This window comes from Anopheles funestus, chromosome X (genome assembly GCF_943734845.2).
Source record: "Anopheles funestus chromosome X, idAnoFuneDA-416_04, whole genome shotgun sequence".
Lineage (NCBI taxonomy): Eukaryota > Metazoa > Arthropoda > Insecta > Diptera > Culicidae > Anopheles > Anopheles funestus.
Window position 1 is genome coordinate 9,545,320 of NC_064597.1, and position 24,571 is coordinate 9,569,890.

Below are 24,571 nucleotides of genomic sequence, written 5' to 3' on the forward strand. Positions count from 1 at the left end.
TCTGGTTGAATTTTTTTTTAATAGATGTGATAGATGAGATTTATATTGACTCAATAAAAAAAAATTACACCTTTACAACAACACACTCTAGTACCAATAAGATTGGAATCGGTCTTATAAGATGCGTTAGATATCGGGTTTTGGCTAAAAGATCTAAAAAAAAAGCAATCGTACACGTGATGGATAACAAAAAACATTCACATTCAGTATGAAAAGGGTGGCATTCAGCGTAAACCTCTTCGTTGGCTCGTTGGGAATACTTGGGAATAAAATACAGATGTGTCTCCAGGCAAGCTCGGTTTTTTTTCTGCCATATTAGCAACTCGCTATGCTATATCAATAACACAAAATTTACTAATTAAATTGGAAAACATGAGAAAAACACACACTTGAATGCGCCACTTACATCAGGTCTCTGTTGGACTTGTTTTGAAATCGTTTGCCGTATTCACAATGCGTACTACTACAACCTACTACTACTACTATTACTGCTATAGACAACCCACACTTTGTATCACACTGTATCGAATCTCAATCTCGTAGCGTAGAGCGAATGGAAGGAAACTTTATAGAGGAGAACACAAAACAAACAAAAAGCCCCATTTCGAGCGTTTGTTTTTTTTTAGCTTCGACCGTTTGTTTTATGGTCCGTTGCGTTACCGTTTCCGTTCTCGTTCGCAACCGCCCGGTACGTGTAGAAGACGTCATAGTTGCCGGTGTAGTCGCGCGGTAAGCATAGCTTGTACGTGTCCGCTGCTAGGTAGGCGGCTCCGAGCGCCATTGTCGTGGTAAGGCGCAGCAGGCGCAGATCGTGCGGGAACGCTTGCAACCGTAGCTCGGAGACGAACCCGTCACGTAGCAGGTCCCAGCTAAGCCACACCGAACCGACGCACACGATGTCGAGCAGTGCGGAGGATGAACCGGTAGCCGATGGGCGCAACAGTTCGGGAGAAATTTTATCCTGCAGCGCACACACAGACCGGGCAAGCGATTGGCCGGCCTCGTCGAACAGCTTGCGGCAGAGTGGATCACGCTCGTCCAGTGCGGCACGGGCCAGCTTCGCACACAGACCAGCGTACGCCGTCTTGCAGAACCGCCCGTAGCTGTGATCGAGCAGATCGTGCAACGTTCGCACACCGAAGTGTTCCTGAATAAGCTGCCAGACCCGTTCGATCGGGTGCTTGGAACGTTTCAAATTGTCCCGATGATCGAACACAGTCTTGATTGCGTTCCGTGCAATCCACCAAGCTGTGAACACAATTATATCGATCAATAAAATGGCGGAAGAAAAGCGTTTGCCCGTACCATTTCACTTACCACCACCTTCATCACCGATCATGTGACCCCAACCACCGCAACCGTGCGTACTACCGTCCGGGTTGCGTAACAGCGTGTTCGATCCGGTACCGGCAATGATCACCATACCGCCGAGATTCGAGACGGCCTGAATGCTACCCACCGTATCACTGCACACCACGTACCGTTCCGCCACCGTCGGATAGTGCGTGTGAAGATACGTCTCCAGCTCGCGGTTCGTTTCTTCCGCTTCGGCACCGCTCAAGCATAGTCCGACCGCGGTCAGCTGCTGGTCCACCGGTAGATTCGCTTCCGCCTTAGCGGCACGGGCCATTGCATCGATCCGTTCCGCAACGCCCGGTATACCAACGGCCCAATGGTTTGTGCTTGGACCCTTAGCACGACCTACCACCTGACCCGCCTCATCGCAGATCACCAACGTGGAATGTGTTGCACCACTGAAAGGAAGAAGATATTTAATTGAAAAAGATTATTAGCAAGTTTTTGTGTTTAAATTTGCACAATATTTGCTACCATGCTCAACCTTTAATAGTCCTTTTTTTTAAATTACATATAGCCGTTTGCAAGAATCCAAAGTCATGAACGCTATCTGCCGATACGAGGAGGGAGATATTGGACGAGCGGGAGGAGATCAACAGGTGGAAGTGCTATTTCGACTACCACCTGAATGGGGCAGATGCAGGAGATACCGAACCAGGCACATGAAGCAGAGGAGAGCGACTAGGACAGCCCGCATAATGATGAGGAAGTGTTCCCACGATCCTTGGACGAAATCATCAGTGACATCAAACAGCTGAAACGCAACAAGTCAGCTGGCAGCGATGGTCTGGTGGCTGTTCAAGATCCGAGTGTGGAGAGGCTCGTCACCATTATCCATCAGCTGATCGGAAGCATTTGGGAGCAGGAAGAACCTCCGGACGAGTGGAAACTGGGTGTCATACACTAACTGTACAAAAATGGCGACAGGCTAGACTGTGCTAACTTCCGAGCCATCACAGTCCTGAATGCTGCCTACAAGATCCTGTCCCGAATACTCTTCTGCAGACTTGCGACCCTTGACACAGGTTTCGTCGGAAGTTGTCAAGCTGGATTTGTTGGAGGCAAATCGATCACCGACCAAATCTTTACTCCACGGCAGATCCTCCAGAATTGCTGAGAGTACCAGATCCCTACGCACCACCTGTTCATTAACTTCAAAGCGGCCTACGACACCATAGATCGGACCGAATGTATGGAGTATGGATTCCCAGGGAAGCTGGTATGGTTATTGAAGGCCACTATGGATGGGGTGCAGTGCAAGGGGAGAGAGTCGAACATGCTATCGGAATCGTTCGAATTTCCCTGGGTTCTTAGGCAAGGATACGGACTCTCCTGTTTGTTGTTTAACATTCGAGGCACGATTTTCACCCATTCTCTCCAATTTCTCGACTTCGCGGATGGCATCGATGTCATCTGACATCTGCGGCGGTGTGCGACGACCCGACTGAGAGGCGAGGCCGTTAGTATTGGATTGAGGATAAATGTGACGAAGACAAAGCTTGTCGGAGGCTCTGATCGTGAGGGAGTCCGACTCGGAAGCAGAATATCGGCGAAGATCTCGAGGCAGTATAGGAGTTCTGCTACCTTGGTACGATCGTAATTTTGGACAACAACAGGAGCTCCACAAACTCCTGTTATCCAGCAGACTCCAGCAATACACGAAATGCACGCTATATCGCACACTGATACGTCCGGAAGACCTCTACGGGTACGAGTCCTGGACTATGCTAATGGAGGACGCCAAGGGGCCAAGGACTATCTTTGGCGGTGTGTGCGAGCAGGGTGTGTGGAGAAGGAGAATGAACCACGAGCTAGCTGAGCTGTTTGGCGGTGCAGATATTCTGACGGTGGTCAAAGCCGGAAGGATATGATAGCTGGAGCACGTGATGAGGATGCCGGACTCATGCCCCACCAGGAAGGTGCTCGTCAGCGACCTGTTGGGTACGAGACGTAGAGAAACACTGCGAGCTCGTTGGCTAGAACAAGTGGAGTCGAACATGTTGGAGAATGAGTTTCCTGGAAACTAATTGGAGACCTGACCATGTCTTCGTGACGCACTCGCCCATGAGCAGGCCATGAAGAAGAAGAGCCTTTTTCACAGCTGATAAATATGGACCGCTGAAGCAATCGAATACCATCGAATGTACGCTCTTTAACTAACGACTATTTTTTATCTCAATCTTCACCATTCATCATCATCGCATTACGGGTCCAATAGCTTCGAAAGCACCATCATTTGCAGCTATTGTGGTGCGAGTTGTGCAAAACCGAAAAGTTAACCAACCCACAACCAGCTAAATGAAATGGGGGGCCTGATCAGTGTTGTTCGTGCGTGGCGGTAAAATGAATGCAAAATTCAATCATCAATCAAGCGTTATGATACATACGGTCGTCTAAGAGTTGGAGCAGAAGCGCACGGAACAAGCAGGGAAAGGGGTTGATGCAACAATTCACCATCAAGCTTTGACGTGAGTACAAATTTCTTCCAGTGCGTCCATTTACTTCCTCCCCACCCCCCAATAAAAATTGACCGACGAGTTATCAGACGACCTAACGTCACATACGTCTTATCTAGAGTATCGCCTATAGCATGTGCGATTATTCACAAGACCATCAATTCTGCGTACCGTTTGACAAACACAGGCTATTATTTTGTTTTCCTCTTTCAACTATGAATAACGTGCCTGGAGTGGCATGTTTTATGTCCCATTTCTGCTAGATTGTAAATAATTTTCTAATGCGCAAAAACCTACTTAATACAGATAGCCTTTAATATACAACGCAACTAAAACACAGCATTAAAAAAAAGGGTAATAATGTTGGGACGCAAAAATAGCGAACAACAACAACATTGAAACAAAACCCAAAAAAAAAATCCCCAGCAATTGATTTCGCCTTATCGGACGTGCTCGATTACGCTTCGAGTGCTTTGTTTTGGATGGTTCAAGTGTGCTATTAAAATCTGATCGGGAAATGACTCGGTACACTTAATCTTCGTTCAGCACTCACGACCGTAGCTCAATATATCCCGCTCGGATGGGTGTGGATCGTGCAACGGATATACTGTGTCAAGGTTAGAGCGTCATTTCTAATCTATTGCTGGCATACCGACATGTTTGTTGTCCACTTACAAGCCGAAACAAGCCTTAAATAAACACCATCTCCGACTGTTGTCAATGCCGGAAGAGGTGTTTATTAACATTTTATTGAAAACATAAGTAGTTGATTTAAAAAAAAATACAATATGGAGTCAGGGAAATTGGAACTTGTCGAGCCCTGCTTATAGAAATGCTTGATAACGTCGCGCAAGTAAAGAACTAGAAGACTGCTATAATCTAAGTCGAACATCAACCATGAAACGTAATACTGCCGCCACTCCGCGCCACAATCTAAACTTGGCAGTGAACTACACTCGCTACACTGCGTAAGGGCAAGGTCTGGGCGAATGTGTCACATCCAAACTGATAACAGCAGAAAGGGGGCAAGAGCGGTTCTTTTTTTTGTAAAAAAAGGCTTACAAACAACAAAACAAATCCACTAATACAAAACAATCACTCCGATCCGAAGTGGATCGATCTCGCGGTACGTTTTTTTTACTCTTTACGCGAAGTCAGAATTGCATCGCTCACCTTGAGGGTGTGGAGTACAAAAAAAATATGTAAATGAAAGTGAATGGTCGTGTGTGCTCCAGACACAGCCGCTTCGAGAGAAGATTTGTACCGCCGCTTTCTGGCGAGTTTTAAGAACCCGAACTTCCGGCACCGAAACCCCTAATTCACCAAGGATCGCCGACAGGGGCGTTGTGGGTGCAATAGCAGTGCGGATCGTTGATCGATATGAAAGGATGGAGGCACTGGTGAAGCGATTTTCACTTTCATTTCGGCTATTTGTTTTCCTCCTCCTTCCCCCCCCCCCCCCCCCCCCCCCCCCCCTTCGTATTGTGCCTGAGTTTCGAGTCTGTTACGTCGCTTGTTATGAAAGTGCTGGGTCACTTTTTTGCTCCTCTTTCTTTCCATCGTAACCACTTTGGTTTGGTTGGTCGTTTAATGTCGGGTATTGCTTTGTAGGATGAAATAATGTATCATCGGTTGAAAGCGCTAGATGGGTGGATGGGTGCAATGGCTTCCGGTAAGATATAAGGCTTCAACTGTGAGGCATCTCATTTCCAGACACTTCCTTGTATCCAATCCAAATCCGCATTAGCTTGATTTCTGTTAGTACCAAAAGTTTCTAAAAATAAAATGCCACACACTTCTTCAAAAAATTTGGAATTTTGTTCACATAGCTTCACATAGCTGCTTTGTGAGGTAAAGTATCTTCCTCTGGCGTGAAAATCATGTTCTTAAGTTAGAACATTATCTACTGTAGTACATCTTACAACGAACATAGTGTGACAGAATTGTTTAAAAATGCTAGCCTAAGCAATTGACAGATAATTGTAGAAATAAACTCACTTACCCTTCAACACCCGCAATATACATCGTTAGCTTGGTCGCTTACAGCTGGGCTATCTGGCTTCAAGAATCGGCAAAAACTTCTCGCACCTTCGGCGTTTCGCTGCTTGGAAATATTGTTGTTCAAGCAAATATCAACGCTCCGCAACTAGTTTTTGTTGAGCACGTCGAGACTCGTGGTGAGTGGCCTTCTGCTTAAGACACTTTCCCTCCAGCAAATAAAAAAAAAACCAGATCATCCACCTGGTGCGGTTGGTCGGCGGTCTGTGTGCGGCGGTTGAATGGTGCAGCAGTGCGGAACAATGCGGAATTGGTTTCGTTTTCTGGATCACCTTCAAGTAAACGGTATTTGGGAAATGTAGCTATTGCTTATTCCGGTTTTACGATGTTTGAAGGGGAAATGTGGAGGGATTGGACCCAAAGACACACTATGCGATGGATATCCCTCGGGAACATTTGTCCAACAATTCGAGCCAACATACGCATATTACACACACGCAGCACAAACAGTCAGAATACAGAAGGATATCAAAACTCAGTAATCGCTGCCAACTGGTCAAAATGCTACGATATCTCGGTGTTGTCACACTACAACACCATCTCACACATTTGCGTGGTTAGTTTGTTTTTTCTTTTTTCTTTTTTTAATTGTGACCACACTGTTGTTTACCTGTGGCTAGCACCCACTACAGTCGCTGTTGTTACTCACCACTACTAACACCGTCGGTACCGTTTCACACAACGAGACGAAACACTGGTGGTTTGCCGCCGCGTGGCTTTTCCGCTCTGCAGTGGCGTGCGAATGGTGTGGAATCCCGCCATTGAATGCGTCCGGTATGTGCTCGCATAGCAATATAGTCTACGCGAGTGGCAACGCGGCGAAAGGCCGCGTGTACCGCGGAACGGCAAACAACCGACGGACGGAATACGGGGGGGTGGTAGGTATTGTTGTTGGACCTGACCCAATCTTTAAGCCCACACACCCTTCATCATGCCCCGGATCATGCCCCGGTCGCTGCTGTTGTGCAGGCTGTCTTGCAGGACGGAATGGTTTGACTAGATACACATTGCTAAACTGATATGGTTGTCTAATCGCAATCTAATTGCACACCTCATTAGGAGAAAGGCTATACATATTCATGTTTATAACACCAGTAAGTGTTAACAGTAATGAAAGTATCACACTTTTAAGTTATAAAAATACTACTAGAAAAAAGAAATGTATTTATTCCGGTTTTTGGATAAACATAACAAAAGTGGATAAATAAGAGGTTAGGTCATGATGCATTTTCGTGCGAAACATACAGAAAACTATATTGACAGTTTAGTGTGAATTAGGTCAATTTTTGCAAAGGAGATATTTTATATCACTGCATAGAAAAAATATGCTTTTAATTATGTCTTGAAATTGAATAAGTAAACTGATAATAAAATTAAAACGATTTCAAAACTGAAACAATAACATTGGAACTGTCAAATGAAATGACAGATAGGCACCAATAATCAATCAATTAAAAATAAAATAATTAATATTTTCTGGGAATAGTTAAACGGTTTCAAATTTTACATTATACAATAATAAATGTTGATTTAAAAAAATATAAATAAAATAACATTTTAAATATGAATTTTTTTTAACTGTCATGCGGTGGACCAATCTTGTTGATTGTTGTGCCCGGTTCGCTGCTGTCAGTCGTCGTGGCGAAAAGGTTTATTTACATCCAAATAAACGTTTGAAAGGGCACAGGGCCTGTGTTGCAGGTTCCTAATTCTGCACCTGTACCTAGAGGCAACAGTTCTTACCAATCAACTGAAAAACTTATTAGCATTCGTACTGAAACTTATCATTCTTTGTGCAGGCGGTCGGTCAAACGGTCAATTAAAGCACAGTGCATCAGCTACAGAAGAACAAACGAAACTCTTGGCTTAGGGCTGTGATTTCAGCTAGTAAAAAAGTGAAGATACATTCCATATTAAAGTGAGACAAAATGGTGTTATCAAACTACACGGACGTATCGGCAATGAGGCAGGAGATACTGGACAATAATTTACGTACGAAAGCAATCATTATGGTAAGCAAAAGCACTGGTGTGTTTGGCAAAACAGTTTCACTCACTCTCTTCCCCTTTTACGTCTGCAGGACATTACAAACTTTCGTGGCACGTTGCGCGAGCTGGAAACATTGAATGAGGCCGGCAGGGATAAGCTGGCAGCGCTGCGGAAATGTATCGACCGAATGGATGTGTTGGCACGGGACGAAACGGACAACAAGCTTGCCGAGGAGGTGGAAAAGAACCGTGAACATTATGCAAAGTATGCCCCACAGCACACTATTATTTTGGTTGCTTTTATTTGCTGTTGATGTTTGCCAATGAATCACAATCCCCTTTTCGACTCACCCAACAGAACGCTACAAGCCTTCCGGAAAGCAAATATAGCAACCATGCTTGAGATCGAAAAGTCCAACAAGGAGGAACTGTTTGCGCTGCGGCCGGAAGCGAGTGAAATGCGCCAGCGGAAGCTAACGAACGCTTCGACGGGTTCGAAAACGTACCGCAGCTCGGCGTTGCTGCTGCAGCAGGAAAGTGTGACCGATCGTATGATTTCCATCTCGAAGCAGCTGCACGATACGACACAGAAGTCTGCAGCCACGCTCGATATGCTGGTAACGACCAGTGCCACGGTCGAAAGTACGCGCGATGAACTGCTCAACACGGCCGGTAAGATACATCAGTCGAGCAAACTGCTGCAGAAGTACAGCCGGCGGGACTGTACCGATAAAATATTAGCCATGTTTGGGTTGATTTTGTTTTTGACTAGTGTTTTCTATGTGCTTTGGAAGCGTTTATTCTAGAGCGGATTTAACGTTTTTTTGCGGAGGAGGAAAGTTAGAAAAGGTAGGCCTCTCAAGCACGCGATTCTTGTGAGTCAAAGACAGAAGTAAAGCAGACTTTAGCTGGAGAATATGGTATAAGTTATGGTGATGACGTTAAAAATATAATTATTTCATTACTTATTTAACTGTTCTTGAACTGCGTTTGTGTGCGATTAGAACAAGTAAAATGGGTTTTTATGCTGTGAATTACTTTATTACGTTCATTCGTTCACTGTTGCTACTAATGCTCATCATCTAACTATGGTCGATCCTTTTTCCAGGTCCTTAACCGTACCTTACTTTTAAATGAATAATAATTGAGAGAAACCAAAGCAAAACGAAGAACAAAACCAACGCAGCTCACCAACGATCTTGTTGAGAACTGATTATTTAACTATTTAGGTCTGTTTAAGGGAAGAAAGATTAAAAAACAAAGCATGTTTGATCCTTCCTTGTATTGGTGATTTAAATGCCACGTAATGCGAGGAAGATTTCACATCAAATTGTCAAATTGAGCAGTAGTAGCAAAAGTGTTTTGTAATAATATGTTCCTTTTACTAAAACACATCCAAGCGTAGTTCGATAATCGTTTAATAAAACAACCGCAGCGAGAAAAAGATAAGTATTTCCATCAAAAGTTGCGAGCCTTTTCTTTCATTAACGAGAGCCTAGCGCCATCTTGTGTTCGGAACACAAACTGTCAACGAAGGAAAGTCTGATACAAAGAAATTTGTCTGGGGTGTTGGTACGATTGTAAATAGATAAGTAAATAAACGATTGTAGATAGAATCTTACGTAAATTATAATAACAAAATAATAGTAGTAAATTACATAAAAGAACGTTTGTATTATTCTGTGTTTGTTTTCAAGTTTTCGACTCTGATTTATTTTCGGTTATGGGTAAAATTTTTATATGTTTTACATACATATACATACATGGATAATTGATGTTGATTGTGTCTGTGTAGGTGTATGTATGTGTTTCTATTGTTTTTTCTTCCCGTTCACGGTCGCTTGCGCTTTGTTTTCATGTTCGCCATTTTGACATTGCGTTGATCATATCAATCACTTCTACACAGTTCGGTTTCTCACATCTTTGCCCCTAAGTTTTTGGGGAAGTTTTGATCCATTTTCTTGCATAAATTGTAACTCATTTCTCTCGCACAACATTTCTTTGCAATTGTTTAGTTATTCCTGTTTTATTTGTGTCTGTGTGTTAGTGTGTGTATGGGTTTTTGTTTTGTTTTGTTTTCTAATTCTCTTGCGTCCATTTCAAAGTTTAATTCGCTAGGTGTTTGTTCTGTTTTTTTCTCTTTTGTTATTTTTTTGTTCATTCTTCCTTTTCCTTTTATTTCCTGCCGTCCTTTCGGTGTAGGCGTACAACGAACAGGGATTTTGTCTTCCCGGTTTTTGTTTTTAGTGCTACTTAAGTTATTGTATGTATAATAAACGAAACTTTGTTTGTTTCGATTTGTTTTTTTCCAGTAAAACATGGCGCCTCTCTCTCTCTGAAAGAAACTAGCTTCATATGAAATACAAAAAAAGCAACTAAACTGTGTGTAAAAACATAATGAAATAATTAAAATCATTCTGTGGTTTGTTTTGTTTACTCGAACCGATTCGATGCGCCATGTAATAGCAAATAGGGTTAAAAAAAAGACTAAAACAAAAATGGAGAGGAAACACATTTGCAGTTTAACCAAAAAAAAGTAAAATTTAATCTTTTTTTTCTCGCATTTTCGCATCCAATTGGATATATCATTTTCTCCTGTTTCGTTTTTTGTTTCTTCCAGGTTTTTCTTCTTCTCCTGCTGCTTTTTTTTTGTTAAATTGTCTCAATAGTAATCACAGTTATAGATTTCTTCGCGCCTTCTCTACCATCTACCACGTGCTTTGCTCACCCGGGGAGGGGATTTTTTGTCGCCCTTGCGCGCCTCCCCCCCGCCCGCACCATCATTCGCTAACAACGCGCTTCTCTCTTCGTGGGGTGAGTTTTTCGGTTTTTTTTTGTTAATTTTTATTCTCTATATTACTACTACACTTGCCTACTAGGCGCTTGACACCTACACTCCTCTCCCCTTCCCTCCCAAGTGCGCCCCATGCTTCCCCGTCGTTTAGAACGTCGTGTGCCAACATGTTTATTTATTAATGATTTTCATTACGGTTTCATTCATGCTCATAAATCCTAAACGCTAATGGTATAATAGCTACTATGCTTCCACGTCTGCGCATTGATTTTGTTTCCGTCTGGGTTTTTTTTATATTTTTAATAGCTAGTTACTACTATTATCATCAATGTTTATATACCTAATGCTGCGACCTACGCTCAGCTTCTTCATGTTTTTTTTTTCGCCATTTTTTCTTTCTTTTTTACTTCCCCACCCCCCCGTGCCCTTTTCTTCCACAAAATCGTGACTCCTTTCCTGGAAATTCAGGAAACGATTGCTTTTTTTTCAAATCACAAATTGTGAACAATTTTTCCACCAAACCCCAAAAACACAACCGTTTAGCGCCGGCTGTTGAGGGGTTATGGGAGATTGTGGGGGTGGGGGGTTGTGGTCTTATCTCATTCCCTGGTTTTCCATTCACTAGTTGTTTTTTTCTTTGTTAAACCGTTGTCGTTTCGTTGCTCTATTCGTTTTTGACTATATATTCACGTGGTAGTGGATGCGTTGTGTAGTAAAGAACGTGTTCCAGCTGCCCATTTTATCACGCACGGCCACTTCACACCTTTTTGTTTTTGTTATCACCGTTTGCTGGCGCCTCCTACGTTTCTTTACTATTGGCGCCTTTCCATGTGTTCCCCTTTATGTGTTCGCCCTCCCCGCCAAAAAACGACTGATCGATCCAATTTGAAGGTAAAGGACAGTTTATACTTGTTCACGCGCACACAGAAAAAAACCCCTTGTACCAACCCCATAGAAGGTACGAAGGTGAAAAAGTTTTTTTTGCATTTGAAGTTTGTGAAAAATCGCCATTTTAAAATTTCCCTAAGCGCCTTCTTAAAGCTGTTTTCAGCTTATACAGGAAAAAAAAGAATAAAAAAACACCCTTAACAGCCCTAAGCTCCTACACACACGCTTGCTTCTTTTTAGCAGTTCACAATTCTCATACAATTTTCATATCCTGTTTCATATTCATAATAATGAACAAACAAAAAAAATAACCATTTTCCAGTTCAATGTGTAAAGTTTTATTTACAGCAGATCTCATCATCCGTCGCGCAACGTTAATTCTATTTCTCTTCTCTCGCCTTTTTTTCACATCCTTTTTGCAAAATCCACATATGTACCATATATTTTTTGCTTTCCGCGTTCGCATACAAATTAAAAGCGAAACGAAAAAAAACCCTTTGAAAGGAGAAGACCTGTTCTTAATGCGAATATTAAAAACAAAAAACTAATAATTTGAACAATCAATCACAATTCATTATGCTTTTACACGGGTTTTTTCTCTCCTTTTTTCCTTTTTTCATATTTTCCTGCTATCCCCCGTTTTTTTGTTCTTGCTTTCTGACGAATCCCGTGTTTTTGGGGTTTTTTGTATAGTTTGCTGTGTTTTGTGTTACAAAAGCAAAATTTTGTCATCGCCCTTCGGTTTAACGCTGGATTCGTGGCATGATCTGTGTGCCCCTATCAATAAAGCCTAACGTATATTCAGTTGAAGAGTGTGTGTGTGTGCGTGGAGTGTATGCGCGCGCATGTGTGTGTGTGTGCTTTTTTCTTCTAAATCTTCGGTGGCTTTTCACCCGCTTAAGTGAATAGGTGCCCTCCGAACTTTCACTTGTAAGTTTTTGTATTTCTGATCATTACAAAGCATAAAAGGGTTCTTGCCCTAAAAACGTTTCAGCCGAACGGATACCTATATTCGTGCGCAAAACGATGATGAACCCTAATGGCACCGGAGATGAGATCAGATGATTGGTAGCTATGTTGGTTTAGCTATGATAGTAAAAGAGGGATCAACATTAATTCGATTTGCCTCCTAAAAAGGGCAACTAAGCAGCCAAAAGTAACCTGAGCAAGGAAACACACCGAACAGCCAAACAATACCGCTTTTGCTTAACATTACGCACGCATTTTCATGTACTGATTTAGTCATTTGGAACAAAATATGAACCATTCTTTAATGTGTGTATACGGATTTTGTCTGCTTTACATGTGTGTGTGTTAATAGCGTCCATTTTGCATTTTAGTGCCTTTGTCCCTCTTTGCCCACGCTACTGATATCACCAAGGACGCTTATTACTTTTAACCAAAATGGCTATTTATATCCAGTTCGGTTGTGTGAGTGTTTTGCTTATCTTCAACCCGTTATATTATCGGTATGTATAATGTGTGTTGCAATCATACTGTAACTATTTGTTTCCACGAACCATATACACCCTATTACAATGACAAAGTGTCCTTTTTGTCTCTCCAATATGTTGTATCACACACACGCACGCACACTAAGCGTAAAAAAAAAACAAAATGGGAACTACCCCTTTCGCGCACACATACTCACACGCACAAACATACATACACACACACACACACAGCTGCTGCTTTTTATAATGTCCCTGCTATTAGATATTGCTATATGCGTTTCTGCTTCTTTTACTATCTTTCTTCTTCTCTTTAATTATGTTTTTTTAGCACCGTTACTTGCGCACAATATACACACACAGGCGCACGCGCGCGCGCGCACCTGCACGCACACTATTCTCTTGTTCGCCTTAATCCTTGACTGTTTCGGCTACTTTCCACTAACTATATACATGCCCCCCCCCCCCCCCCCCCCCGCCGTCCTTCTCCCCCCCGTCAATCAGTTCACATCCCCCCGTCTCGTTCGACCCTACGAAGCCTGGACGCCTGTCGCTTGGCGCAAAGTCGTCTACTAAGTCGTCTCCTTACCTTAGTATTGTATAATTCGCGCGAAAATAAAACAAAAAAACAACACAGACGACCGGGAAATTTTGTAATTTCAGCGAAAAAACACACCATAGGTTCCCGGGATAAATAAGGGGGATTCCCTAGGGGGTTAGGGGCCAGGCGCCAAACCAATCCGTACTGGGGTGAGGCACAACATTTGCACGAATTTAATCGCTTCCTCTCTGTTGGCGGCATGCCCAGTTAAGTTTCCTTTTTTCCCACGACTTCTGTGTGTGTGTGTGTTTTTTTTCTAGCTTTATGGGTGTGTGGGTGTGTATAGACCTGTCCTTTCCTAGTTTTGCGGGTAAATTAGCTTTATATACATGGTTAGCTTAATCCAGGAGGGGTTTTTTTTGTTTTTGACATATGTCACTAGCTAGTCGAATTTTCTTAGTGTTTTGTTTTAGTTAATGTTTCTCCTGTGTCCCGGGTGTGTGTGTGCTTTCGCCCTTCTCTTTAAGGTGGTGTTGATGTGATGTATGGCTTAGCTTTTTTTTTTGCAAGTGTGCTTAACAAACAAAAAATAAAATCCCAATCAAACCCTCAAAAGCACAGAAAGTAGAGATTTTGCAACGCTTTTTTTCCTAAAATTCTATCCATATTACAATCATTGTGTGTGTGCGCGCGCGCGCTTTCAAATAAAATATTTTAGCAGTAAAAAAGAAAACAAAAATATTTTGAAAAAATAATAAAATGTTTTTTTGCTTTTCATAAAAGCCCCTAGTGTCTAGGTCAGCTGTGTAAGGATAACTTTTGTCAATAATAAGGTATAATCCATTTCAAAAAGCCAAGATGTCGACCAAAGTAAATAAGCAAAGGGAAAGTAAAAACAAATATCGAAATTAAATGATTAAAAGCGAATTAAAGCTTGCTCCGAACGATTCACACACACATTTAGATTCGCAGTTGGCCCGTACGTAAGCGGGCCGAGGGCGAAAGCTTCGCATCGTTGTATATTCCGTTTTTGTTGTTTTATTCCAAACTCCCACCTCCCATCATACACGGTTTCCGAAACGGTCAAGTCGTGGAGGTGGTGATCCCTATATAACATCCGGTTTTTATCTCTCTCTCTCTCCCTTCCTCCCTCTTTCGCTTTCACTCTTTCATAATTTGTCACGTGTTTTGACACGCTCTTCTGTTTCTGTTGCCCTGTACGCGCGAATAACAACGTCAATAACAACAACATCAACAAAGACACCTGCCCCAAAACACACACGGGTTTGAAAAATTTTGCGTCACACACACACACACACGCACGCCCACACCATATCACCTTCTTGATCCTTCCATTCGCTCGATTTCGTCGCCGTATCTCATACCAATCCTTCGTACCTATTCTATCGTTCCTTTCTTCATGTTTTTGTTTAATGTCCTTCGCGTCCGGACTAAAGCAATATATTGTTTACGGGTGGTTCCGGTCGATAGCTGCTTTGTATGTGTGTGTGTGTGTGTGTGTGTTTGTGATTTTGTTTTTAAAGTTTAGTTCTTGCATTGTTACAAATTGGAATTCCACTAATCACCAGGATGCTCCGGGCAGCTACGATTCACCTCAAACCATTTGTCAATGCATCTTGAGTTGATGATGTGGGGTTGGTGTAAATGGTTGAGAAGACCAAGAAAACAAGGGTAAGGAAATCAATTAGTCATTCGCGTTGGTCCGTGTCGCGTGTACAAACAATGCTTACCCTTTATGGTAGATGCATAAACATGGTAGTCTAGCAATGATATCACCAGGACATAGATCCTCTAAACAAATGACACATTCACCTTTTGCTTCGGTTAAACAGTCCTCTGTAGCGGTAGGAATAAAGAGCAAACATATGGTTAGAGAGAAATTTTTGGAAAAAAAAGCTATACAGAATTCCACAACAGGTAGGATAAAACGAGCACACGAAAGTGAATTGCGTGCAGAGATTAGTAAACGTCAAATCAGCCAAAGCTGTTTACATACTATAAACAGGATTGAAGAGTTGAGATATAAATTAAATGATAAACAACATTGTGTTTAATAGCAAAACACTACTTCGTTTTTTATCTAAAATGAAGCTTCAATTTGCAATCTACTAAACTATGCACGCGAAACGAGTTGTCTGAGTTGTGCAGAGTTATTTGTATTGCAGTTTTCATTGCTGTGAAGTTCATTATCTGTTGCATGCCATGGTTTTATGTGCGCTGTATCCCTATCCGTTGTGGAACGGGGTTTTGTGTAAAATATGTCGACCACCAACCATTATATGATAGACGAGGCTTCGTTAGGCACATTACTAAATGACACTCAAGGTCATCAGGCGTCACAAATTTGCTACATACTGGACATTTTATACCTGCAAGTAAAGAAGAAGAAAGAAAAAACCCAATGAATGTTTGAGACAAATGGTTCATTACGATATCAAATAAAGGGAATTCTTTGCGGGACTATTATTAACACATTCCATGACTTATTTCCTTTGCATCACCAATAAAGATATTCCCGCACGCAACAAGAAGCACCCCATCAGCGAGAAACTAAATGTTGATGTAGTGTTTCGCTTTTGTGTTTGAAAGTGTGTGTGGTATGATAGTTCCATTTTTTACTATAACCCATTGTTTTTTTTTTCGATGGAAGACGAAGAAAAAGAAAGGAAACTCACCATTTATTGACCAGATATGAGTAGGTAGTGATGTTGCGTACACTCTTCCCAAAGCAAGTGGAGCACTAGCCGCGGCATTTTCTTCCGCCGAGCTACTATCGGGATCGGGATTAGCGGATGACATTTCGTACGGTGCGCCTACGAGAAACAAACATACGACAGGGTTGAAATGCGATGTGACAGATGATGATGGAGCGGGGGGCGGATGGTCGGGGTGAAGGTAAGTGAACCAAAAACAGGACAGGAATCGATGAAATTTTGCACACATACACAAAGAAAAAACAACAACACAACGGTGATGGTTCCGGATAAGATGAACGGTGGATCAGAATGTATAGAGTGAAGAAAAAGCACGGTTTGAAACTACTAACGCAAAGCCTACTGGTTGATGATGATGATATGTATTATGATTTTTTACACAGGCCCAGGAAACATCCACACGCTACGTGCCGGTAGCAAAATTTATTGACACACAAAAGAAGAAAACAAAAACATACAAAATAACAACATACAGCGGCACATCTCGGTATCGTTTTCGTGCCACAGCCCCCTTAACGCCAGGACCCTCCAAAAAAAACCCCCCCGGTGGCGGGGGACATTTTTGGGTGATGTTACTGTACCTGCCGTGCCGGACACGACGTCGCTGCTACTGCTGGTGGAAAAGGTGCGTGCTCTCGGACTCTGCTGTCCACCATTCGCGGTGCTCGCTTTTATTCCCATTGCCTCGGGTTCATTCAAAAAAACAAAAATATAAAATAAAATAAAATCACACACGCACACACCAGAACACGCCCGAAAGCTTTGGCCGCGCTCCCCGGTTCTAAGCTGCTGCTTCTGCTGCTGATTAACTGCTACACACCGGTGTCACTAAACGTTGTACCTTCGTTGGGGAGAGGTTTTGCAAGCGATTTTACAAACAACAGCCCGATGATGACGGATTTTCTTGTTTTTCGGTGTGTGTCAAACGCGTCTGGTCCTACTGCGATCGAACGTCTACAAATGTACAACAAATTAGAAAGGAAAAAGGAAAACATCGTTTCAATGCACTATTTTCCCCAAAAGATTCACGTTGACAAGCGTGTGACAAAGGGAGGGGGGGGGGGGAGGAGGGAGGAAGGAAAGAGGAACATTTAAAGAAGATGGCTGCTGTGATGTTTTTCCTTGCCATCTGCTCCCACACAGTGCGAAGGGAATGTTTGTGTGTTTGATAGACGGCGGATTTTCTTTTTCTGCAGAAATCGGTTTTGGTTGATTGGTGTGCGGCCCCCCCGGGTGCGTGGTGCGGTTTTTCTTTGTGTTTTTTTTGTTTAATTTTTCCTGCACGATGATACTTTGCCCACCAAAGGGGACAATTGCAAGGCCGGGCTAGTAAACTTGCTAGACAACAAAGAGTCGTGCGATGGCATCGTCCGAGGGCTTCCGGGTGGTGTGCATTCGTGTGTTTTTTTCTGTCGTCACTCCAACGAAGATTTTGCTGAAGAGATGCACCAACCTCTCTATCTGTGCTGTCAGACCGGACACAGCACCCTTCTATTGCTTCTCCTCGCGCGTGACGGCTCGACGGTGACAGCTAAAAAGACACACAAAGTGTCACAAAAGCTCGCCAGGCCTGGCCTGGGTTCGGTGTAAAACTCTTCGCGTTTTTACAAACACAACCCTACCTACCTACTCCACTCCTTCAGGAGGTATACATGGAGCGGACCCCATTCCTGGCGCTTATTAGATAAACAGAACCGAAAAGGGACACACACACACGGGGAGGGTGAATCGACCGTGGTGTAATTGGCTTCCGCTTTTCTCCTGCTACTGCTGCTGGGTTGAACACGCTGGGTTATGCAGCTTTGCTTATGTTGATATGTGTGGGGTTTCTCTCACTGTGTTGGTGGCACGTTGATCGACAATTAGTTCCCGGTGACGGTGACGGGCGCCGGGCGATGGCAAGAAGATGGCAGAGTTTGTGGGAGAACAGATGGGTGGTGGAATTCGGTTCTTTTGCGCCGTGTTCTTTCATTTGCCACCTACGAGGGGGTGGGGTGGGGTGAGGGGGGAGGGGGAGGGAGGATTGGGAAAGCCCAATAATGATTATTGCACAAGGTTTTGCTTGCTCACCCGTATTATAATACACACACACACAAACACACACACTCAAACGATGGGGCAGTTTCTCACTCGCTGTGGTGAGAATGGATGGTTTGTTGTTGTTATTGTTGTTGATTGAATGAGCTGTCACTGCTCACTGGTACGCTATTCACTGCTCACTGCTCACCCTTCTGATGTGTGAGATTATTAATTCACACAACACTGGCAGAAGACTTTCTCACTAGGCTCACTTTGAAACTTCTTTCTTGGTTTTTCCCCACACACACACACACACTCACGCACTTCCCTCTACTAACAGGAATGCCCCAAACCGACCCCCGGATTTCCGCTCTTTTTTGTCGGGGGATGCTGATGACGAACAACCAAAAAAAAAACAATACACGATCACACAAAAAACAGGACACGCACGGGCTGTGGTCCACGATCCTTGCACGCACTATTATAGCAATGGTGCCATCGTCATATCGGATGTGCGGGCTCTCACCTATCCGACCACCACGGCTGATGACGGTGTGGAACGGTGTATACGGATGCAGACAAAACCGAACACATCTAAACGCGCGTGTCCACGGCGGCACCACAGACAAAACGGTCTCACCGTCTCCGGCGTGAAGATCAGGTCAGATCAAGTACAGATTTCGCATCGCACGTAAAGATGCTGAAGGATGGCAGAAGCGACTTGAGCGGCAAAAAAGCACACCAAGTATCCCTACACTACAGAGGTTTACACACGCGCGGCATACAAGAAACCAGCAAAACGATCCAGCGCACGAGGGACGTTCGATTAAAAAAGACGACGATGAATCGCTAAAAAACAAATCATAAAAAAACAAAACAAAAAGCGTGCCTTTTTTCCTTTCTTGTCGCTAAATTTCACCGAAAAACCGTTGGGCCAACTGCAAGTAAGGAGGGGGTACCCCTGGTCTAGAACGAGATGGAGAAGAAAGAAAAAAACGTGAAAAAGAGATTAGGATTTGTTTTTGTGTGTGTGTAGAAGTCAATCAAAAAAGTAAGAAATCAATTGTTGCTTGTGTTGTGTATGTGTGTTGGGTTGTGATTTCCTCTACTCAACCCCCCGCCCCCACCTCTCGCCATCCCCTTTCCAACCCCTTCAAAAAACACAAAAAAGATTTTAAGAAACTACCCAATAACACTTCTGTATGACAGCTAGGCAAAATTTCGCTCCGTCACCTTCCACACCTATTGTTTCTTTAACATCGGGATTAGGTGAAATGTCAAGTTCGCACTTAAAAACAACGCATCAACGCAAAAAAGGCTAATCTACACAAATCCATCCAAAACAAATCGCTCGCTTACCAATATTATCACACACGCACACTCACACGCCAAAGCGTGCACAATCGCAAAGCCCTTCTTAGGTGTATCAAACCTTGAAAATAAAGACGCGTTTTTTAATGTTTCTCTCTACCTCTCTCTCTCTCTCGCTAGTAATAATGCGATATTGATGCGATCCTATGCATGTGTGCGTTTGTACATTTCTGGCTATGTTTTGATCGCGGAAGTGACGACATATGATCGCCTATATATGCTGGATCCGGGTTTTGTTCACCGGGTTGGTCTAGCAAAAAGTTTGCCAAATTTTTAACGTCAAATCGTATGGGGATCTGTCAAATTTCTACTACTTTGCTTCAATTATACGAAAGCTCTGTAATGAATAGTTTTGTTTTTCATAGCCGTTGTGTTACGACTAGTGCTATCGAATCAAAAATATCCGTAAAAACCTCCAGAATAGACTCTAATTAGATTGAACACTCTTGTTTATACTATTAATAGTACAATCGTTCGATTTTTTTTTCGAATCATTTTGTAAACAACAGAAAGCTTTAAATTTGACAGCTCAAAATTTGTTTGGCAAACTTTTTTCATAGACCACTTCAATTTTGTTTGGCAAAACTTTTTTGATAGACCAAACGGTCACACTGGACGGATAAAGAATAAAACGATAGTTTCGCTTGCGTGTAGCGATGCGCTTAAGAAGCATCAGTTTGACAGCCAAAGGGGGGAATTTTGACAGCTGGCGGAGACTTATTGCAAAACAAATTTTGGGGAGGTTCACTGGAACTCCGTAACCCCCCACTTTAAATCGGACCGGTTTAAACACGGGTCCGAAACTGATTCGAATTTCCGAACGCGGAACACAATAATAAAACAAAGACGCAGTATCGGAACAGCGAAAAAGCTAATCCCCGTGACAGGAAACAACTGCAGAACTTAGAGCAGAGAAGTGAAACCCGAAGATAAGGGGTTCCATTACCTACGAGAAATGGGTTTTCGAAACAGCTCTTGTTTCCTTTGTGTGGGGGTGTGTAGATCACTACGGTAAAGCTGATAATCCTTCCACAAGAGATCTTGCTGAGACAAACCCCGAAAAGAGACGGTGTGGTGTCACACTTCCGCCAGTCAATGATCACGTCTTGCGTGGTGTTAATGACAAAACCCCCCGGTGGGAAGAAATAGATGCTGATCGGTAAGGGGGTGGTGGGAGGGATGCTGTTGTTTTTGTTTGCTTTTGATAATGAAATAAGGGCAACCATTTTACAGCGACAATCTTTCAAGACGACCAGAGTAATAGAGTGAGTGAGAAAGAATGAGAAATGTAGGTTAGTTCTTCCTCTTCGGTTGACCGATTGACTTATGGGTACGGAACAATTAAATATAGTTTGATCTATACATATGCACGTTGTAAAGCGAAACACGATGCTCACACACCATCGTAAGAACAAGGGGTAGACGATACGGTTACGATTGAACACTTTTCGCTTTGTGATTGTGCTGAACGAGATACAACACCAAGTACGGAAGCATTAATAAACGAAGCTTATGGGGAAAATGTTTTTCCAGGTTTTTCCAGGTGTTTCCTGACCCAACCTTCGACTGTGTGGTGGAATGCTAATAATCCTTTCTTGTCTGATAGTTTATTATTGCTTTACCTCTTCTTGTTGTAGTAGAAATATCAATGACAAGTGCAATTGAGTAATAAGCCTGCATTGGAAAGAGAACAATTCCATTTGACAACTGTCTTACAAAACAAAAAAAAAACATCAGAATACACCGGAAGTGAACTACCCCCAAAAAAAAGTAACTCTCGCACCTACTAAAAGGAAGGTTCCGGACTTCTCAAATCACATGCAAACCCACACTAGCGTAACGCGTAATGATGTAGATGCGTTCGCGTACGCACCTTCACAATCGTAATCAAATCTTTTTCCAAGATGGAAAGAACGTATTTCGTCGACCAGAAAGGATGTTTCTATTGCTTTTCACAGTACTATCGAGAACAACTAACGCTTCCATACATGAAATGTATGTACACACACACACATGTGAAGCTTTTTTCCTAATATTTTTGCTTTAGAAATGTGTAACTAGTATGCGTGATTGTGGAACCGACTGTAAGCACATTCTTGTATACATTGTACAACACACATATTTCTCTGTATGTGTGTGTTTGGGTGTGCTTGTGTGTGTGTGTGGGTGTGTAAATTTACTCGCTGTTTTTCTATTGTGTTGTCTGCGATTTTGCGAAACGAAGGAAATTTTTACGTTCCTTAGCAGCGCACCACCAACACCGTCACCACCCTGTCCCTCACCCTCATACAGTGACAGTTCTGTAATCTATATGAGGAAGTGAAGGGAAAACAGTATTGGATTTCCTCACTTAAGGGGGGTACCCTATGCTACAGGGGGGGGAGGTGGGTATGCTGCTCAAATTGTATGTTTTGTTGTTTGGGGGCACCTTTTGTTTTTTTTCTCTCTCTCACACTGGATCTGGAGAAGGATGCGGCTAACTCACACAATGCACACAGTTTAACCAAAATGACAGCAACAACAACAAAATATGGAAGAATTGAAACCGAGAGGCACCGAGATCCGAACGAAAACGAGCACAACCACTTACTATTGCGTTGCTGTTGAAATTCGTCGTCTTCGGATGGTGTACGACGGTAACGATAGAGGGGTAGGGTTGGTGGTGGTGGGAGAGGGGAGGTTTTGGGTGATGAAAGGGGATGGGGGTGGCAAGTTGGAAGCGGTTTAACATTAAACGGATGGACGAACAAAGGAGGGTTGTTTTCGATGTGTTGTTGAGAATCGAAAGGGGCAGAAGGGGGCGAGGGGGTGGGTTGGTAGGGCGGACAATAAAGGGAAGGCAGGCACACACACGCGCGGACACATTGCACACACAAATACATGGGACAGCAAAAGCTGACCGTTTGCGCGTATTGGAATTGTGTGTTCCTTGTGTGTGAAGCAGAATGTAGTGCGATGCCGCCTTCCCTTTTACCAAACGCCATACGGTGAAACTACCCCCATCGACCCACCCCCACCCCCGCAAACACCGCACAGAAGGGCTTCACCCGTCGGGATGGACTTACAACTTACCAACCGTGGTTCTTTTTTCCTTCCTTTCCCCCTTTTTTTCCCCCCGCAAATATGAGCGTACGATGCCCGCGTTTAGCAAAAAAAGGGACGAGATGGTGCTGCTGCTGCTGGTCACAGTTTCGTAAATTTTCTTCTTGCTTTTGCTTTGCACGTTTCGCATTAACTTGCACAACACAGTGAACAATTTTCACCACCGGAAACACACACAGCTTGCTTGCTCGCTGCTGCTGCCACAACCGTTGCAACACGGCACCGTTCGCGTTCTGCACAGAATGATGCTTTTTCTTCGTACGGCTTTGCGGGGACCACGGCTATCTTTTCATCTTTCAAACACACTCTGGCCCAGACATTCGACCGTCTCGTACGCACACACACACTAGCGCGTAGCGAGAGCCCAATTCTGTGGTGTTTTTCTTTTATCACACAAGCGCGCACGGTAGCGTGTATGGGTGTGAGATGGTGACCGTCGTAACGAAACGGTTCGATACCATCACTACAAACCGCTCCGGGAACGGTCGGTTTCACCACTGGTGTGGTGTACTCGTACACCGGTGTGGTGAAATTGTTTCTACAGTCGGTCGAGCATAAACTTGTACACAGCAAAATAAAGGTTTTAAGCGATAATTTTCAATTTTTTTTTATTATAATTGTCTACACATTTCTTATTGTACTGAAAATTGATTGAAAAAAAAGTTGTTTTTTTTATTAACTAATTTAAAATCAAAACATGGCTGCATTTGTATCAATACCTAGGTGGGCTCAAAGGATTGATGCGGTAGACATGCTGAAAATCTATTAGAAGTTTGTGGGTTCGATTGTGATACGTATATTTTCACTCACACACATAATACATTCCAAAGGATTCCCACACATACATTGACAAAAAATCGAACCCATAAACGTCAAATTTTAATTCATTTTTCTACAGCGCACCTGTCAAATCGTTAGGGATAAGCCCACCTGATATCTATACTCACTTTGATCAATACAGTGGAGCGTCGATTATCCGTGCTCCTCAGGACTCAGCCCTTGCCGGATAAGCGAATATCACGGATAATAGGCACAACTCTTTTTATTGATAAATATTAGTTTTCAGTGTGTAATGGGTAGACTGTTTTTTATAAAGCCGGATATTAATTTTCTTCCTCACACTTTGTTAAGTAAATCTGTTCTCTTATTTCGAGTTTGAGCAAATTATATCATTCCCTATGGAAACTTTTGTTTCTTGTCATCATCGGGTTTGCATTTCATATGTCAACTCTCCTTCAGAACCGTCATTTCCGAACTGCACGCATAATGGGACAGCCCGATAAATGGTACCCGTATAATCGGCGCTCGACTGTACTTAACTGTTTAGTGATGAGAAAGTAAAATAAAATTCTTGTACGTCTTTTTTTTTAATTCAGATAGAACGGCCTGGCCGTATTGATAAATCCCAAAAATCTGTTGTCAGCAAATAATTGCTTTAGGGCTGGTGGCAGTGCTCAGACGTATACAATTTTTTTCAAGATTTTGTATGGGATTTGACAGATAAAATCGGATGACGATTTTGGCTGCTGTTAAATTCCATACAAAATATTGAAAATAAAAAAATCGTGTACGACTGAGCACGATCTAAGTGTCATCTAAGTCTCATCAGTCTAAGTGTTTGCACATTTGTATTTCAATCATTGCTATTCGTTTTAAATATGTTATACCATTTTCAACAATTACAATAGTTCGTTGGTAATTACAGTCGATTAAGTCGATTATCCGGGGTTCTAGGCACCGGACCGATGCCGGTTAATCGATTTCCACGGATAATAGTCCCCGAAAAATCAAGGTCATTTATATATTTAGATA

The 24,571-nt window shown here is 42.9% G+C and overlaps 3 protein-coding genes across 9 annotated transcripts; 1 reads left to right on the forward strand and 2 right to left on the reverse strand.

Moving 5' to 3' along the window:
- Nucleotides 1-5: 5 nt before the first annotated feature.
- On the reverse strand, nt 6-7,081 carry LOC125771077 (N-acetyl-D-glucosamine kinase). 2 transcript variants are annotated; one of them, XM_049441294.1, is made up of 4 exons: nt 6,520-7,081; nt 5,815-6,142; nt 1,318-1,754; nt 6-1,248 (listed from the first exon to the last, which is right to left on the reverse strand). In XM_049441294.1, the coding sequence occupies exons 2-4, from the start codon at nt 5,835-5,837 to the stop codon at nt 623-625; spliced, it is 1,086 nt and encodes a 361-aa protein (XP_049297251.1). In that variant the 5' UTR covers nt 5,838-6,142; nt 6,520-7,081; the 3' UTR covers nt 6-622. The 2 variants fall into 2 exon arrangements, with proteins under 2 accessions (XP_049297251.1, XP_049297261.1); XM_049441304.1 differs by having other exon boundaries at nt 6,481-7,081.
- A 423-nt stretch (nt 7,082-7,504) lies between these two features.
- On the forward strand, nt 7,505-10,184 carry LOC125771267 (vesicle transport protein SEC20). Its single transcript, XM_049441697.1, has 3 exons — nt 7,505-7,882; nt 7,951-8,123; nt 8,217-10,184. The coding sequence occupies exons 1-3, from the start codon at nt 7,799-7,801 to the stop codon at nt 8,662-8,664; spliced, it is 705 nt and encodes a 234-aa protein (XP_049297654.1). The 5' UTR covers nt 7,505-7,798; the 3' UTR covers nt 8,665-10,184.
- A 3,471-nt stretch (nt 10,185-13,655) lies between these two features.
- On the reverse strand, nt 13,656-23,171 carry LOC125771272 (E3 ubiquitin-protein ligase znrf2-like). 6 transcript variants are annotated; one of them, XM_049441733.1, is made up of 8 exons: nt 22,730-23,171; nt 18,495-19,252; nt 18,338-18,400; nt 16,849-17,221; nt 16,229-16,366; nt 15,827-15,922; nt 15,284-15,389; nt 13,656-15,168 (listed from the first exon to the last, which is right to left on the reverse strand). In XM_049441733.1, exons 4-8 carry the CDS (start codon nt 16,946-16,948, stop codon nt 15,111-15,113), a joined length of 498 nt encoding a protein of 165 aa, XP_049297690.1. In that variant the 5' UTR covers nt 16,949-17,221; nt 18,338-18,400; nt 18,495-19,252; nt 22,730-23,171; the 3' UTR covers nt 13,656-15,110. The 6 variants fall into 6 exon arrangements, with proteins under 6 accessions (XP_049297690.1, XP_049297669.1, XP_049297709.1 ...); XM_049441712.1 differs by having other exon boundaries at nt 18,338-19,252; XM_049441752.1 differs by lacking the exon at nt 22,730-23,171 and adding an exon at nt 22,248-22,266 and having other exon boundaries at nt 18,338-19,252.
- Between the last annotated feature and the right edge of the window lie 1,400 nt (nt 23,172-24,571).

Excerpts from the sequence above, each read along its gene's own strand:
- LOC125771267 (XM_049441697.1), top strand. The coding sequence starts at position 7,799 with ATGGTGTTATCAAACTACACGGACGTATCGGCAATGAGGCAGGAGATA. Across the intron at positions 7,883-7,950 it reads GTACGAAAGCAATCATTATG|GACATTACAAACTTTCGTGG; the intron begins GTAAGCAAAAGC and ends TTACGTCTGCAG. Across the intron at positions 8,124-8,216 it reads AACCGTGAACATTATGCAAA|AACGCTACAAGCCTTCCGGA; the intron begins GTATGCCCCACA and ends CTCACCCAACAG.
- LOC125771077 (XM_049441294.1), bottom strand. The coding sequence starts at position 5,837 with ATGTATATTGCGGGTGTTGAAGG. Across the intron at positions 1,755-5,814 it reads TATATTGCGGGTGTTGAAGG|TGGTGCAACACATTCCACGT; the intron begins GTAAGTGAGTTT and ends TCTTCCTTTCAG. Across the intron at positions 1,249-1,317 it reads GATCGGTGATGAAGGTGGTG|CTTGGTGGATTGCACGGAAC; the intron begins GTAAGTGAAATG and ends TTGTGTTCACAG.
- LOC125771272 (XM_049441733.1), bottom strand. The coding sequence starts at position 16,948 with ATGGGAATAAAAGCGAGCACCGCGAATGGTGGACAGCAGAGTCCGAGA. Across the intron at positions 16,367-16,848 it reads CGTCGTGTCCGGCACGGCAG|GCGCACCGTACGAAATGTCA; the intron begins GTACAGTAACAT and ends TGTTTCTCGTAG. Across the intron at positions 15,169-15,283 it reads TTATGCATCTACCATAAAGG|ATGCATTGACAAATGGTTTG; the intron begins GTAAGCATTGTT and ends CATCAACTCAAG.